The sequence below is a fragment of the Pseudorca crassidens genome, chromosome 3, assembly GCF_039906515.1.
Source record: "Pseudorca crassidens isolate mPseCra1 chromosome 3, mPseCra1.hap1, whole genome shotgun sequence".
Classification (NCBI taxonomy): domain Eukaryota; kingdom Metazoa; phylum Chordata; class Mammalia; order Artiodactyla; family Delphinidae; genus Pseudorca; species Pseudorca crassidens.
The window spans coordinates 132,872,452-132,885,014 of record NC_090298.1 but is presented as its reverse complement, the minus strand read 5'-3'; the positions used below and the strand labels follow the sequence as shown (position 1 = coordinate 132,885,014).

The 12,563-nt window shown below is 42.6% G+C and overlaps 1 protein-coding gene across 2 annotated transcripts in view; it reads right to left on the bottom strand.

Annotated features, from left to right (window-relative positions):
* Positions 1-12,563, bottom strand: part of CYFIP2 (cytoplasmic FMR1 interacting protein 2) — a 131,629-nt gene that overhangs the window by 107,640 nt on the left and 11,426 nt on the right. For both annotated transcript variants that reach the window (XM_067732387.1, XM_067732388.1), the window contains exons 2-3: positions 6,457-6,596; positions 4,598-4,687 (exon numbers count right to left, since the gene is read on the bottom strand). In XM_067732387.1, the coding sequence (XP_067588488.1) occupies positions 4,598-4,687; positions 6,457-6,573 (207 nt within the window). In that variant the 5' untranslated portion in view covers positions 6,574-6,596. The remainder of the gene's footprint in view (positions 1-4,597; positions 4,688-6,456; positions 6,597-12,563) is intronic.

Sequence of the window (12,563 nt, the reverse complement as noted above, 5' to 3'; positions counted from 1 at the left end):
GTATAGCCATGCAATAGAATAGCACCCTTCTGTAAAAAGGAATGAAGTACTGATCCATGCTACAACATGGACGAACTTTGAAAACATTATGTTAAGTGAAAGAAGCCAGACACAAAAGGCCACCTATTATATGATCCATTTAGATGAACTGTTCAGAGTAGACAAATCCATAGAAACAGAAAGTAGATTAGCGGTTGGGGGAGAGCAGAACTGGGAGGGACTGCTAAAGGTTTGAGGGTTTCTTTTTGTGGTGATGGAAATTAGATAGTAGTGATAATTGTATAACACTGTGAATCTGCTATTAAAACACTGAATTGTACACTTTAAGTGGTGAATTTTGTTATATGAAGGACGTCTCAAAAAATACAATAAAAAGAGTATTACTAGACCATCTCTTTTGTGAATGTTTGTATAGATACAAAAATGAACCTTTACTGATTTATCTTTTATCCCACACATCATATCTATTTCATAATATCTTCCTAGCACAAGATCAGATTTAATTTGGAGCTTATTACTTTTTAAAGTTTTGTTTTCAACAGCAAACGTCACTGACGAGTCACACATTCAATTCTTAATTTACAGAACTCTTTAAATCAGTAACATGTTGTGCTTGAGACCACAGAGAACCAAGAATCAAGCCTGTGGGTCTCCTGCTGCCGTTGCTTCAGAACACGTGTCAGAAAAGGGAAGTGACAGTAATGCATAGGGAACGGGTGTCTGCTTATCAGCACTAAACTGCCCACTGGCAGGTATATTCCCATTCACTCATCCAGTGAACCTTTCACTGAGCGCTCACGGGTCCCTGGCTTGGTGCTACGTGCTGAAAACAGGCCAGTGAACAAGAATGATGTGGACTCTGCCTTGTGGACAGTTCAGCTGACCATCAGTCAGATTTGTTGTATAATCATGCCTGAAATGTAGACGTCAGGATGGTGTGTTGGATGGAGCTTCAGGAAACTTGAGGTCTGGTCCTGGCTCTGCTTGGACCCAACTTTTATCTGCACAATGTCATGGTTTTCTCATTTAGAGGCAAAGAGTTGGCTTAAATCACTGGTTCTGAGTCCTGGCTGCACGTTAGTCACCTGGGCAACTTTGAAAACGCCTGATGCCCAGGCTGGGCTCCACTGGAACGAAATCGTTATCTCTGGGGGAGGGGCCCAGGCATAAGTGTTTTTTAATGCTCTCCAGGTGATTCCAACGTGCAGCCTAGGTTGACAGCTGTAGGACTAAGGATCTCTCAGGTCCTTTACCTTGATAAGATTCTGTAAGTTCAGGATTTAAACCCAATGTGAGTTCAGATCAAATTTCAGATAGTGACAGACTGTACCTCTCAGCACTTATTTGGACACTCAGCCCCCATCTCACCCCCCAGCAAAGAACCCTTGACTGTTCCTCATAGGTGGTCAATTACACGGTGGTCAATTACTCCTCTTTTCTCTGGCTATCCTGCCTTTTGAGAAATTCACCTTGCCCCAAAGTGGGCAGGAGAAATACAAGAAGATGAACATCTAATGAAGCCTCTTGCTGCTGATAAAGCTACTCTACAGAAAGATTTAGCAAGGTACAAGGAGGAAATTGTTGAGGAAGTGAAGTTTTGGCATTATCCACGAACATCATCGGTACACCCTATCTGAGACCCTGCCTAAAACCATATCAACACTATCCCTGTGTTGGTAGAATAGTGGCTGCAGAAAGATGTCTGCATCCTAATCCCCAGAACCTGTGAAAACAATACCTTACACAGCAAAAGGGACTTTGCAGATGTTATTAAGTTAGCAGCCTTGAGATGGGGAGGTCATCCTGGGGTATCTGGTGGACCCAGTGTAATGGCAAGGGTCCTAATAAGTGAGAGGGAGGTGAGAGAGTCAGACCAGGAGTCGTGAGGATGGAAGCAGAGATTGGAGTGGTGTGACTGCTGGATGCAAGGGGGCTGAGTCAAGGAATGGGGGCAGCCTCTAGAAGCTGGAAAAACAAGGCAAAAGATTCTCCTCTAGAGCCTTCAGAAACGAATGCAGGCCTGCCCACACCTTGATTTTAACCCTGTAAGATCCCATGCCAGGCTTCTGACCAAAACAACGGTAAGCAAATAACTTTGTGTTGTTTTAGGTCACCGAATCTGTGATAATCTTCTGTTCCAGCAGCCATAGAAAACGAATACAATCTGCCTGCAAACCGGCCCTTCCTCTGACTTCCCTATTGGTGTCCCTGACCTGGTATTTCCAGGAAACCTCAGTCAGGATCGTTGTCACTCCCATGGGCCCCAGCACCCAGCACACTGTGAAGCCAGGTGGAATCAACCTCCAGCGCCTCTCGTATCCATGTCCCCTTAGCCATCCCTCACACCATTGCCCTCATCCGGCCCTTGACGCCTCCAGTGTAGATAACTTTAACTATCACCTCACTCATGCCTCCTTACCACTTGTTCTGCACAAAACTGATAAATGAAACTTATTCCTCAAGTGTATTTCTGTTCACATTTCTCCCATCAATGAAAAATTCCCATTGCTACTGATTTTTGATTAAATGAATTAAAGCCGTCTATTATGGGCTGACTTGTGTCCCCCCCGCGAAATTCATATGTTGAAGTCCTAACCTCAGGACCTCAGAATGTGACTATATTTGGAGACAGGGCCTTTAAAGAGATGATTAAGTTAACATGAGGCCATTAAGGACCCTCATCCAATCTGACAGAATTTGGACACACAGAGAGACACCTTACATGTGCCTGCACAGACAAAAGACCGTGTGAGGACATCGCCAGAAGGCGGCCGTCTGTAAGCCACGGAGTGGCCTGAGGAGAAAGCAACCCTGCTGACACCTTGATACTGGACTTCTGTCTCCAGAACTGGGAGAAAATAAATTTGTTATGTAAGCCACCCAGTCTGTGGTATTTTGTTATGGCAGCTCTATCAAACGAAGACAGCCTCTATGCACTGATGCTTATCTAATTTTTGATAAATACCACCAAGAATTTCCCTATATGTACTTCACAGTCCAAACCCAGGCAGTCTCTGTGCCTTTTGCCTCTGTGCCTTTCCTCATGCTGCTTCCACCAGCCAGATGCTCTCCATCTCATCCCTGACAGATAAAATTCTAATTGTGTGAGACAGCAGAGGTCAGTGGAAAGAGATCAGGGCTGGGAATCTTAAGTCCTGGATTCTAGGTTCAACCCTGTGATTTACTAATTGTGGGATCATGAGCAACCTGCTTATTAACTTCTCTAGGTCTCAGTTTTCTCATCCCTAAAATGGGAATAATGATCTCTTTCCAAGTCACAGGGCTATTATAAGGTTCCAATGATACCACGTATAAGAAAACCTTATATAGTTTAAAGTACCATTTATATATGGTATATATATATATATATATATATATATATATATATAACATATATATTATGTATATATAATAACCATATATTATATATGTATGTGTGTGTGTGTGTATATATATATATATATATAATATGTGGTTATAATGTGTGTGTGTATGTACAGTATACAAGCCTCTACTCAAAACCCACTTCCTTCATCAAGCTTTCTCTGAGCCTCTCAGGGCCCCTTAAAGACTTTGAACTTTCACCATGCCTTTTACCTTTAACTTTGTATATTTTTATTTGTTTGCAAAGAGCCATCTAGAGCACAGGTTTTGTAGTCAAACAGATTTAGGTTTAGCTCTGCCATTTGTCAGTGGCAGGACCCTGAGTAAGTTACTTAACTTTTCTGGACCTCAGTTTTCCCCACCCATAAAATGAGTATTGTAATAGAACCTTCTTCAAAGGGTTGAGGTGAGGATTAATTAAGACAATGCATTTAAAATATCTGCACATAAAATGTTCAATAAATGGTAAGCCTGTCTATTTCTACTTGACTCATTGAGAACCAAGACCAGCCCTATCTGTCCTTGCATATCCCCCTCTCCAGCATTTAGCAGGGTCTCTCCAGGTACCAGGTACACAACATTTATTGAATGAATGGGCAGGGTGTGGTGAGACAGGCTTTAGGCTATCGCTGATATAGTGAGAAAGGTCCACTGAGCCACAGGCAGAACCAGTGAATGAGAAATTTGGAATTCTTTAAATGTCAGCGATGCATGAGGATGAAATCAATGAAAGCCCAAGAAGGAAGCGTACCCTCACAGATGGGTCAGACCAAGACCCATCAAACAACGGGTCCCCCCTTGTGAATGATTTAGGCCACCAGTAATGTGTTACTCCAAACCTTTTTTGAGAAACTTTGTGCTTTGGTCAAGGGCCAAAATTCCACACAGCCAGTAATCTATCTATAAAGCATAAAAAAAGGCAGGATCTAATCAACTGTTAACCCCCAAAGCTAGAGAAGCTCAGGGAAGTGAACAGTGGGAATAGAGTTCCGCCCCAAAGGTGAGCAGGATCTGCAAGGCTGGAAGATAGGAACAGTGTGCCTCCAGGCGCTGAGAGGGGATGGGTGGGGCATGAGGATGGGCTTGAGGAGATGGATCTGAGGCAGAGTGTTCTTGGAAGAGCTGAGCACATGCCCCTGGCCAGAGAAGCTGCCCACAGCCCCGCCCCCACCAGCAGGGGGCACGTCTGTCCCTGAAGGTCACAGAGACTTACCATGCTGGAGTGGACTGTAGCCTGCTCAATGTACCTTGCAATGCCTGTGACAAACGCATTCCTGTCCTCGAAGTTTGTGTCAAAGTTAGCCTGCAGGAATTAGAGAACAGGAATACTTGGTGGTTGGAAAACAGGTTCAAGGTGGCTGGGTGTCCAGGGAGTAAACTGCTGCCAACAAATGCCCGAGTTCCCTGTGGAAATCTATCCCCACATCACCCTCTCATCTTCCGCCAAGAAATCCCACCCTGAATCCCACTGGGCAGGAGCTGGCTACAGCCAGGGCCTGCATCTGCTTCCCATGGGTCATCAGGTTTACCCAGGGAGCCTCGGAAGTAAAGGCTTAAACCAGACAAGCCTAAATAGCTCTTAAAAGTGAAGACTTTTTTTTTTTTTTTTTTTTTTTTTTTAGAAAGAAGCAGACTCACAGATATAGAGGAAAAACTAGCGGTTACCAGTGGTGGGCAAAGGGAGGTACAAACTAGTGGATGTAAAGTAGGCTCAAGGTTGTACTGTACAACACTGGGAATGTAGCCAATATTTTGTAATAACTTTAAAAATTGTGTAAAAAAATTTTTTTGAAAGATGAAGATATTAAAACAAAAGGTGAAGAGGTACACTGCTTTGATCCAGCAGTTGCAAAAATACTTGCCTGAGGGTGCAGATGCATCTGTACAAGAATAATAACCGCAGTATTTTCTTTTAATAAAAATACTGGAAGCCATCCAAATATCCATTAACAGCAAAAAGCTAAATAAATAATAGTATATCCATACAATGGGCTCATCTTATAAGTACTATGTGGTGGTTAAATACAGTGTGGTAGCATAGCAGTATTGTCAGGAAAAATACCCATAATAAATTTTAAGTTAAAAAAGCCAAATCATAGAGCAACATAATACAGTATCATTCTCTTTTGGTTAAAAAAAAAAAATTATATATATACGTGGTAAAAAGGTGTGTGGGTATATATATGTGTATATATATAGACACAGTTACAGGGAAATTTTTATTTGTTATAAATACTTTGCTGCATTGCTAATAATAAAAAAGATATTTACATAATTAAAATTTAATCTGGGTTAGAAAATGTGAATAAACCAAGTGGATGAGTTGAACCTTCAGGCATGTGCATAATAAATCTAGCCATTGAATGAAATTTAAAATAGACTATGCGCTTATATTCGGTCTCATTTAGCAGTCCAAGAACTTTCGAAAGGTCAAATACAGCTAAAAAGCTAAAAATTTCCAATTAACTAATTCTTTCATAACATGGTATACTTGCCCAGCACACCCAGACAGGGTCTATTTGCAGGGATGACTACAGCTGCACGGATGCCCTTCCCACCACGCCCAGGTGGGATCTCGGTTTTGAGCAATCCGATCACGGTTTGTCACAAGCTTGCCTCTCAGGCAAAAAAAAACAACTGTGACTGGCTTCCCGGAGTCATTATCAGCTGTGGGGAGTTGAAGACCTCTTGTCACATACATGAAGGAAAAGTAATTACCCAGGCAGGCTCTAGGGGTTTCTAAATTGCGATATTTAATTCATGAGGTCAGAGCTGCCAAAACCTTGGTTGGTGCTGCAGCAAGAACAGCCGGGAAGGTATTTGGGGTCAGAATGGATCAACAAGCCTTCCCCGAGGGAAGAGAAACAGCCCTGGTGTACATTTACTAGCTTATCTATTGCTTACACTCAGCTCCACCAGCGCAGCAGGGACTCCATCAGCTGACGACCTTTCACCTTCTAGATGCAGGCATCCCACTTCCCTCTGCCTTCAGGGCAAACCCTCTCAGGGGATCCCCAGAATTCCTGATCCCACCCCCCACCATCTGGCCCTGGTGCTCTGGGAGGACTTAACCTGGTACATGATGGAGGAAGGCGGGGGTTCGATGCATGGCTGCTGGTCAGGGAGGGGCAGCTCTTCCAGCAGGTCCACGTTGGACAGGGCATCTTCCAGGGTGACGTGGGTGGTCATGGCGGCAGTTTCTGTTGTCCGCACTGGGGGGGATGGAAGAGAAGGAAACGGAGAGTTTCAGGGGCCTTCAAACACTTCTCCCAAGCTCACCCTGTCCAGGCTCCTTCCAGAGAACCCGGGGAGTTAAGAAACACACACCGAGACCGCTTCCACTTGCTACTTCTTCCCATGGTGCCCTCAACCCGTGCCTGACATCTGAGGATCTCTGTACAGTTTACGAAGTACTTTTTTATGTCTATTGCCTTGACTGAGCCTCACCACAACCTTCTGATGGCAGGTGGTCTCATATCCACATAACTGATGGAAAAACAAGGCTCAGAGAAGTTATGTTGACACTCATACAACCACAGTGACCAGGAGCAAAGGACCTCAAATTATGCTTGACGCTAGAACACGGGCCAAAGTCAGCCTCCAGTTTTTGTTATTCAAGAAGATATTTATCAGTTCCACTCTTAAATTATTGCATAACACAAACATCCATGATTGAGAGAGCCAAAGATTATCAGCTTGAAACCAGAGTGTGAAATTAAGCTGGGAGTCAAAGAATTCAGACTCCAGCAAATTTAACCTTATTTGCAAAAACATTAGAGTCACTGTCTTCCTTGGCCTGGACATATGGTATGTTTTGTGAGCCACACCAAACAAATCAGCCCAAAATGGACATTTTTGTGTCTCAGGCCCTGGCAGACTACAGCGGGTGTGATGAGAACTTTGCCAGGCAGTGAAGCTGAAGAGGTTCTAAACAGCACCTACCTAACAGGAGCTAACTGCTATTTTAAGAACTCAGCACTCAGCAAACAGAATACTCATTTTTTAAGGCATACGTGAAACATTAATTAAAAATCATGATTTAGAGCATAAAACAAGTTCTCACAAGTTCCCCTAAATATGACCTTCTAGAAGTCACATTCACTGACTACAGTGCAATAAACTTAGAAATCAATAATGTAAATTATAGCAAAGAAAAAACTCCGTATCTATGAAAATTTGTAAAAAACATACTGCTAGGTTATTCATAGCTGAAGAGGAATTCAAATAGAAATTGTAAAATATTTAGAACTGAATGCATTTCATAGGAAATAAGAAAGCAGAATTAAATGAACTGAATTTTCCACTCAAAAACCTAAAAAAGGATAAAAATCAACCCCCAAAAATGAGAATGCAGGGATTACTAATTACAAAAACAGAAATAAATGAAGCAAAAAACAGCAAAACAAAACAAACAGTAGACTAGGTGAACAAAAATCTGAAAACTGAGTTTTAAAAAAAGGTTAATAACATAATAATAAGGAGTGCAGCAACTTCTAACCCTTCAGCATATTCGAATGAGGAAACACGGAGAAGGCTGCCTGTGCTCCGGAGAGCGCCCTCCCTCCCTCCCCATCCCTAATCCCAGGGAAGCCTGAGAACTGCTTCAGGGCTGGAGTCTCAGAGTGTCAGAGAATTTGCCTCACTCATTAGGATATGTGTCAGAGGCCAGGGCAGAAAAGGACCAGCGACGGCAGAGCTGGGCCCAGGCTGTGAAGGGCTGACACAGTTGCAGAGTGCACCCCACGCAGGCTGCCCCTGTGTCTCCTTTAGGCCCGGCTGGGAGGGCAGATGGGGCTGAGCTGCTGACTACCGCTTCACACTTCACTGAGTTCTCAACTCACCTCCCTGTCACACGCTATGGCAACAGTGAAGGCCACATCCAATGAGGGCACGGGGGGAGGGGGTGGGGGGGGCGGGGGCTCAGAGGTGACTGCCTCCTCTGCCCTCTGCAGGTGCCTGGCCTCACGGAGGTGGTTTCAGGCCCTCTCCACACCTATGCTGCTTCCTCTACTCTCTTCTCTGCCCTGAATTCTAAGTGTGGCATTCAGTTCTACAGCAAAACCATTTGCCAATCCACAGAAAAGATTGTCTTCTTTAGTACATTAATGTTAAGTCCATTTTGCAGGAAGGGTTAATGACTGTCCAGGGCATAATGATCTGTAAGCTCCAAAGCCCTAATAATTCTCTTCGTTAATTCAAATAATAATAAACCTAACATTTTAAAGCCATTACTCTGTGTCACTCTGCCAAGCACTCAGCTATTTTAATCTTGCATCAACCTTATAAAGGTAAGTACTATGATTATTCCCATTTTACAGATGAGCAAACAGAAGCTCAGAATTTAGGTCACTTTACAAGGTCAAGGGCTGGCAAGTGCTGGAGCTGGGCTTGGAACCTAGGTTTGAAAGGCCTGGAGGAGGGAGGGAGACGCAAGAGGGAAGAGGTATGGGAACGTGTGTATGTGTATATCTGATTCACTTTGTTATAGAGCAGAAACTAACACACCATTGTAAAGCAATTATACTCCAATAAAGATGTTAAAAATAAATAAATAAAATTAAAAAAAAAAAAAAGGCCTAGAAGCGACTCTTTATCTATGACTACCAGGGCTGTGTCAAAGGGACCCAAGGGCCAAATTGAGGCAGCCTCCATTGGCCAAAGATGGGGTGATCTGAGCACCAGTTAGCACAACTCAAGGGACTTGAAACAATATCAAATATATGTGAATCCATGAGATCGTAAAGACACTTAACAAAAACTTGGTTTTATGCCTTTGTTACTGCTGGAGGATGCCTGTGAACCAACTTTTACGTTGAAAATCAATAAATAAAAGGAAAGAAGCAAACATTGAACCAGTCTTTCCTATACCAACTGTACAACTGGATAAATGAATTGCAGGAGAGAGAGATGCTTCTCTTTATAAAGGTATTTCTTTTTTTCCCCCAGAAATATTCACAGAATTAAAATATCCCTAGCTTCCAACCCCTAGTGAACAAATGGATGTAGGCACTGATCACCAACTGCTGCTAACATCACTACATGAGGGACAACCAGATATTATGTGCCTCCTGATGGAAAAACACACCATCACCTTACAAAGAGTGCTGAACTCAAAACAAAATATCTGAATCTAATCAAGCCTTTGATACAATCTGACAGGAAATATAGAGGACAGAACATGTTAAAACATACCACGGTGAGGTACTCAGTAAAATACAATCTATGGGAAAGTCTGCTGGACAAATGGCTGAGTATCTTTAACAAATAAAGTGCAAGGGAAAAAAAAAAGAGATGGAGGGGGAAGTTATAGATGATAAGAGACTTAGACTATCACATGGTTTTACTTCATTTGGATCTTATTTCAAACAAACCACCATAAAGATGAAATTGTAACATATATGAGAAAACAGGAAAATTTCTCTGGCTAGTTACTGACTCAATATTTGACAATATTAAGGAAACTGTTACTATTTTTTAGATGTGACAACAATATTGATGTTATATTTTAAAATAGTCCTTATCTTCGACAAATACCTACTAAAATATGGATAAAAGGATACAGGGGTTTGCTTCCAAATCATATTAGATGGGGGAAGAGTGAGAAATAAATGAGACAAAATCAGCCAAAGTTAATAACTGTTGGGCTTCCCTGGTGGCGCAGTGGTTGAGAGTCCGCCTGCTGATGCAGGGGACACGGGTTCGTGCCCCGGTCCGGGAGGATCCCACGTGCCGCGGAGCGGCTGGGCCCGTGAGCTATGGCCGCTGAGCCTGCGCGTCCGGAGCCTGTGATCCGCAACGGGAGAGGCCACAACAGTGAGAGGCCCGCGTACCGCGCAAAAAAAAAAAAAAAAAAAATCAATCCTGTGTGATGCTTACACACAGAGATTTATGATAATTTTTTATCCAATTTTATGTTACTTTTATCTTTGGCCATGCCACGCAGCATGTGGGATCTTAGTTCCCTGACCAGGGCTTGAACCTGGGCCCCCTGCAATGGAAGCTCGGAGTCTTAACCACTGAACCTCCAGGGAAGTCCCTCCAATTTTAAATATGTCAGAAATGTTCCATAAAAACTCCCAGCTCAATGTATACAATCCCAGTTCTAATCTGTCTTCCCTTCCTTCATCTTCCCTGACTCCTACTTATGATCTTTACCTTCTCCTTCCTCCTATAACCTGGGTTTCTTCTAAGCTTCTCAGATTCTAAAATACTCATTTACCAGAATAACCCTTAAGATTTTCCCCTTTAACACAATAATACTCCCGTCCTTCCCTTGATCAGAGTCAATAAGCGAACGACCTACAGAGCCAATAAATTAGAAGTCTTTATTTCCATTACAAATACAGCTTCTCTAATGGATTTCTCTGTTTCTTTGTAGATCATTCACTGCCTAAGGGAGAAGGAAATCAGACATTTTTAGCCCAAGTGCTAGAAGTCACTGCCAACTCCACATCAGTCAGAAAGAAAAAACATTCCGGAAATTTTATCAGAGGTATACATGAAAAGAAGTACTTCTTTTCCAGCGCAAATGTCCTGCCTGTTATGCAATCTTCCAAAGGAGGAGAATTCTTAATATTGAGTCTACCACCACGTGGTCATTTTGTCACTTTGCAAGAGAAATTAATAAAATATTAAAAAAACTAACACTGTTCTGGGAGCACAATTTACCAGACACAGCTGCAACCTGCAATGTGGGGCATTCATGGCAGATTTAAATTCAGCATCTTCATAACAAACGGAAACTCAGGGGCCTGGTTTCACCGAGTAGTAGTAACACGGGGCTATCGGGCAATCTGCTTCTGAGAAGGTCCTGTAGGCCCCGTGCCCGACCCCCTCCACCCCTCCACCCCTCCACGCCCCCACTGAGATGACTGACAGATCCTGAACAAGAAGCAAGGGGCCTCACAGACGCAGGATGGGCACTAAGAGAGCCTGGCTTTGGGAATGCAGGTTGCTATTCTCTAAGCAAAAGATCTGCATTGTTATTTTCTGACTGACTTTCTGGAAGAAAAACGAAAAAAGTCAGAAGGTTTAATGACATGGAAAACTAGGCTATGGTGGGTAAGCTCGAGTTCTGTGTTCATATCCACCATCTGTTACTTCCTAGCTGCATAACCATAAGTATGTTCCTTAACCTCTCTGAGCCTCCGTTTCCTTATCTGTAAAAGGGCGATGATTAATAATAGTCCCTGCCCTCAGTGATTTATTATGAGGATTATATAACATTACAGCACGTGAAATGCTCAGCCCAACAGCAGGCACACAGCAAGCACTCGGGAAATATTAGCTAGTCGGATGGCCTCTTTTTAAGAGAGCGAATGGATGAATTAAACATTGCAACAACTCTCCTACACAAAAGCAAGGCATCAGAAATATTACACTAATTCTTAACTCTACAGATCTTTCATTTTGATTTCCTCAATCATAACACCCTTGCAGGTTCGAGGGGACAGGTGTTATGTTTGCTGTTTTTCTAGGGAGGACACACTGTTGCTAAGAAATGAAAACGTTCATTCACGGTCACATGGTCACTACTAGTGACTGAGTTAGGGCAGAAATGGGATATCTCGACTCCCAATTCTAAGCCCTTTCTTCTAGACTGCACCACTTTTGTACCTTTTTGAAAGGTACCAAGCACTTTACTTTCTTTTTTTTTCCAACTTGGCTGCCTTTTCCTTCCTCTGAAGAGTAAGACTCTGTCAAGCCTAAAGATTAGGTAACTGTCACCTTTGGGTTTCATGAGAGCCCAAGAAATATTCTCCTTGTCTGTAAATCTCTCCAGCTAGAAAGCAACTAAAACAAATAAATAAAAATAAAGTTTAAAAAAATAAATGCATATGTATATTTATATCTGCAAATAAAAAATATATAAGTAAATAAATATATAAAAATAAATATAAGGGAGGCTTAGACTGTCCCCCTCAAAAAAAACATTTGGAGCAGCATTTGACTGAGCAAGGAAAAAATTCCAAAGTACTGCTACTTCTTCTTCCCATACCAGGGCAAATGCTGCTCATTGATAACGTCTCTATTTCTCAATGAGTCCACGGGTAGCCTCAGAATCCTTCTTGTGAAATACAAAACTGCAAGTGGCCACTAGCACTCAATCTGAGTTTGCCCACGAAATAAAATATATGTTGCCCCCGAACCAGAGCAGAACGACGTGTGCATGTGCAAGC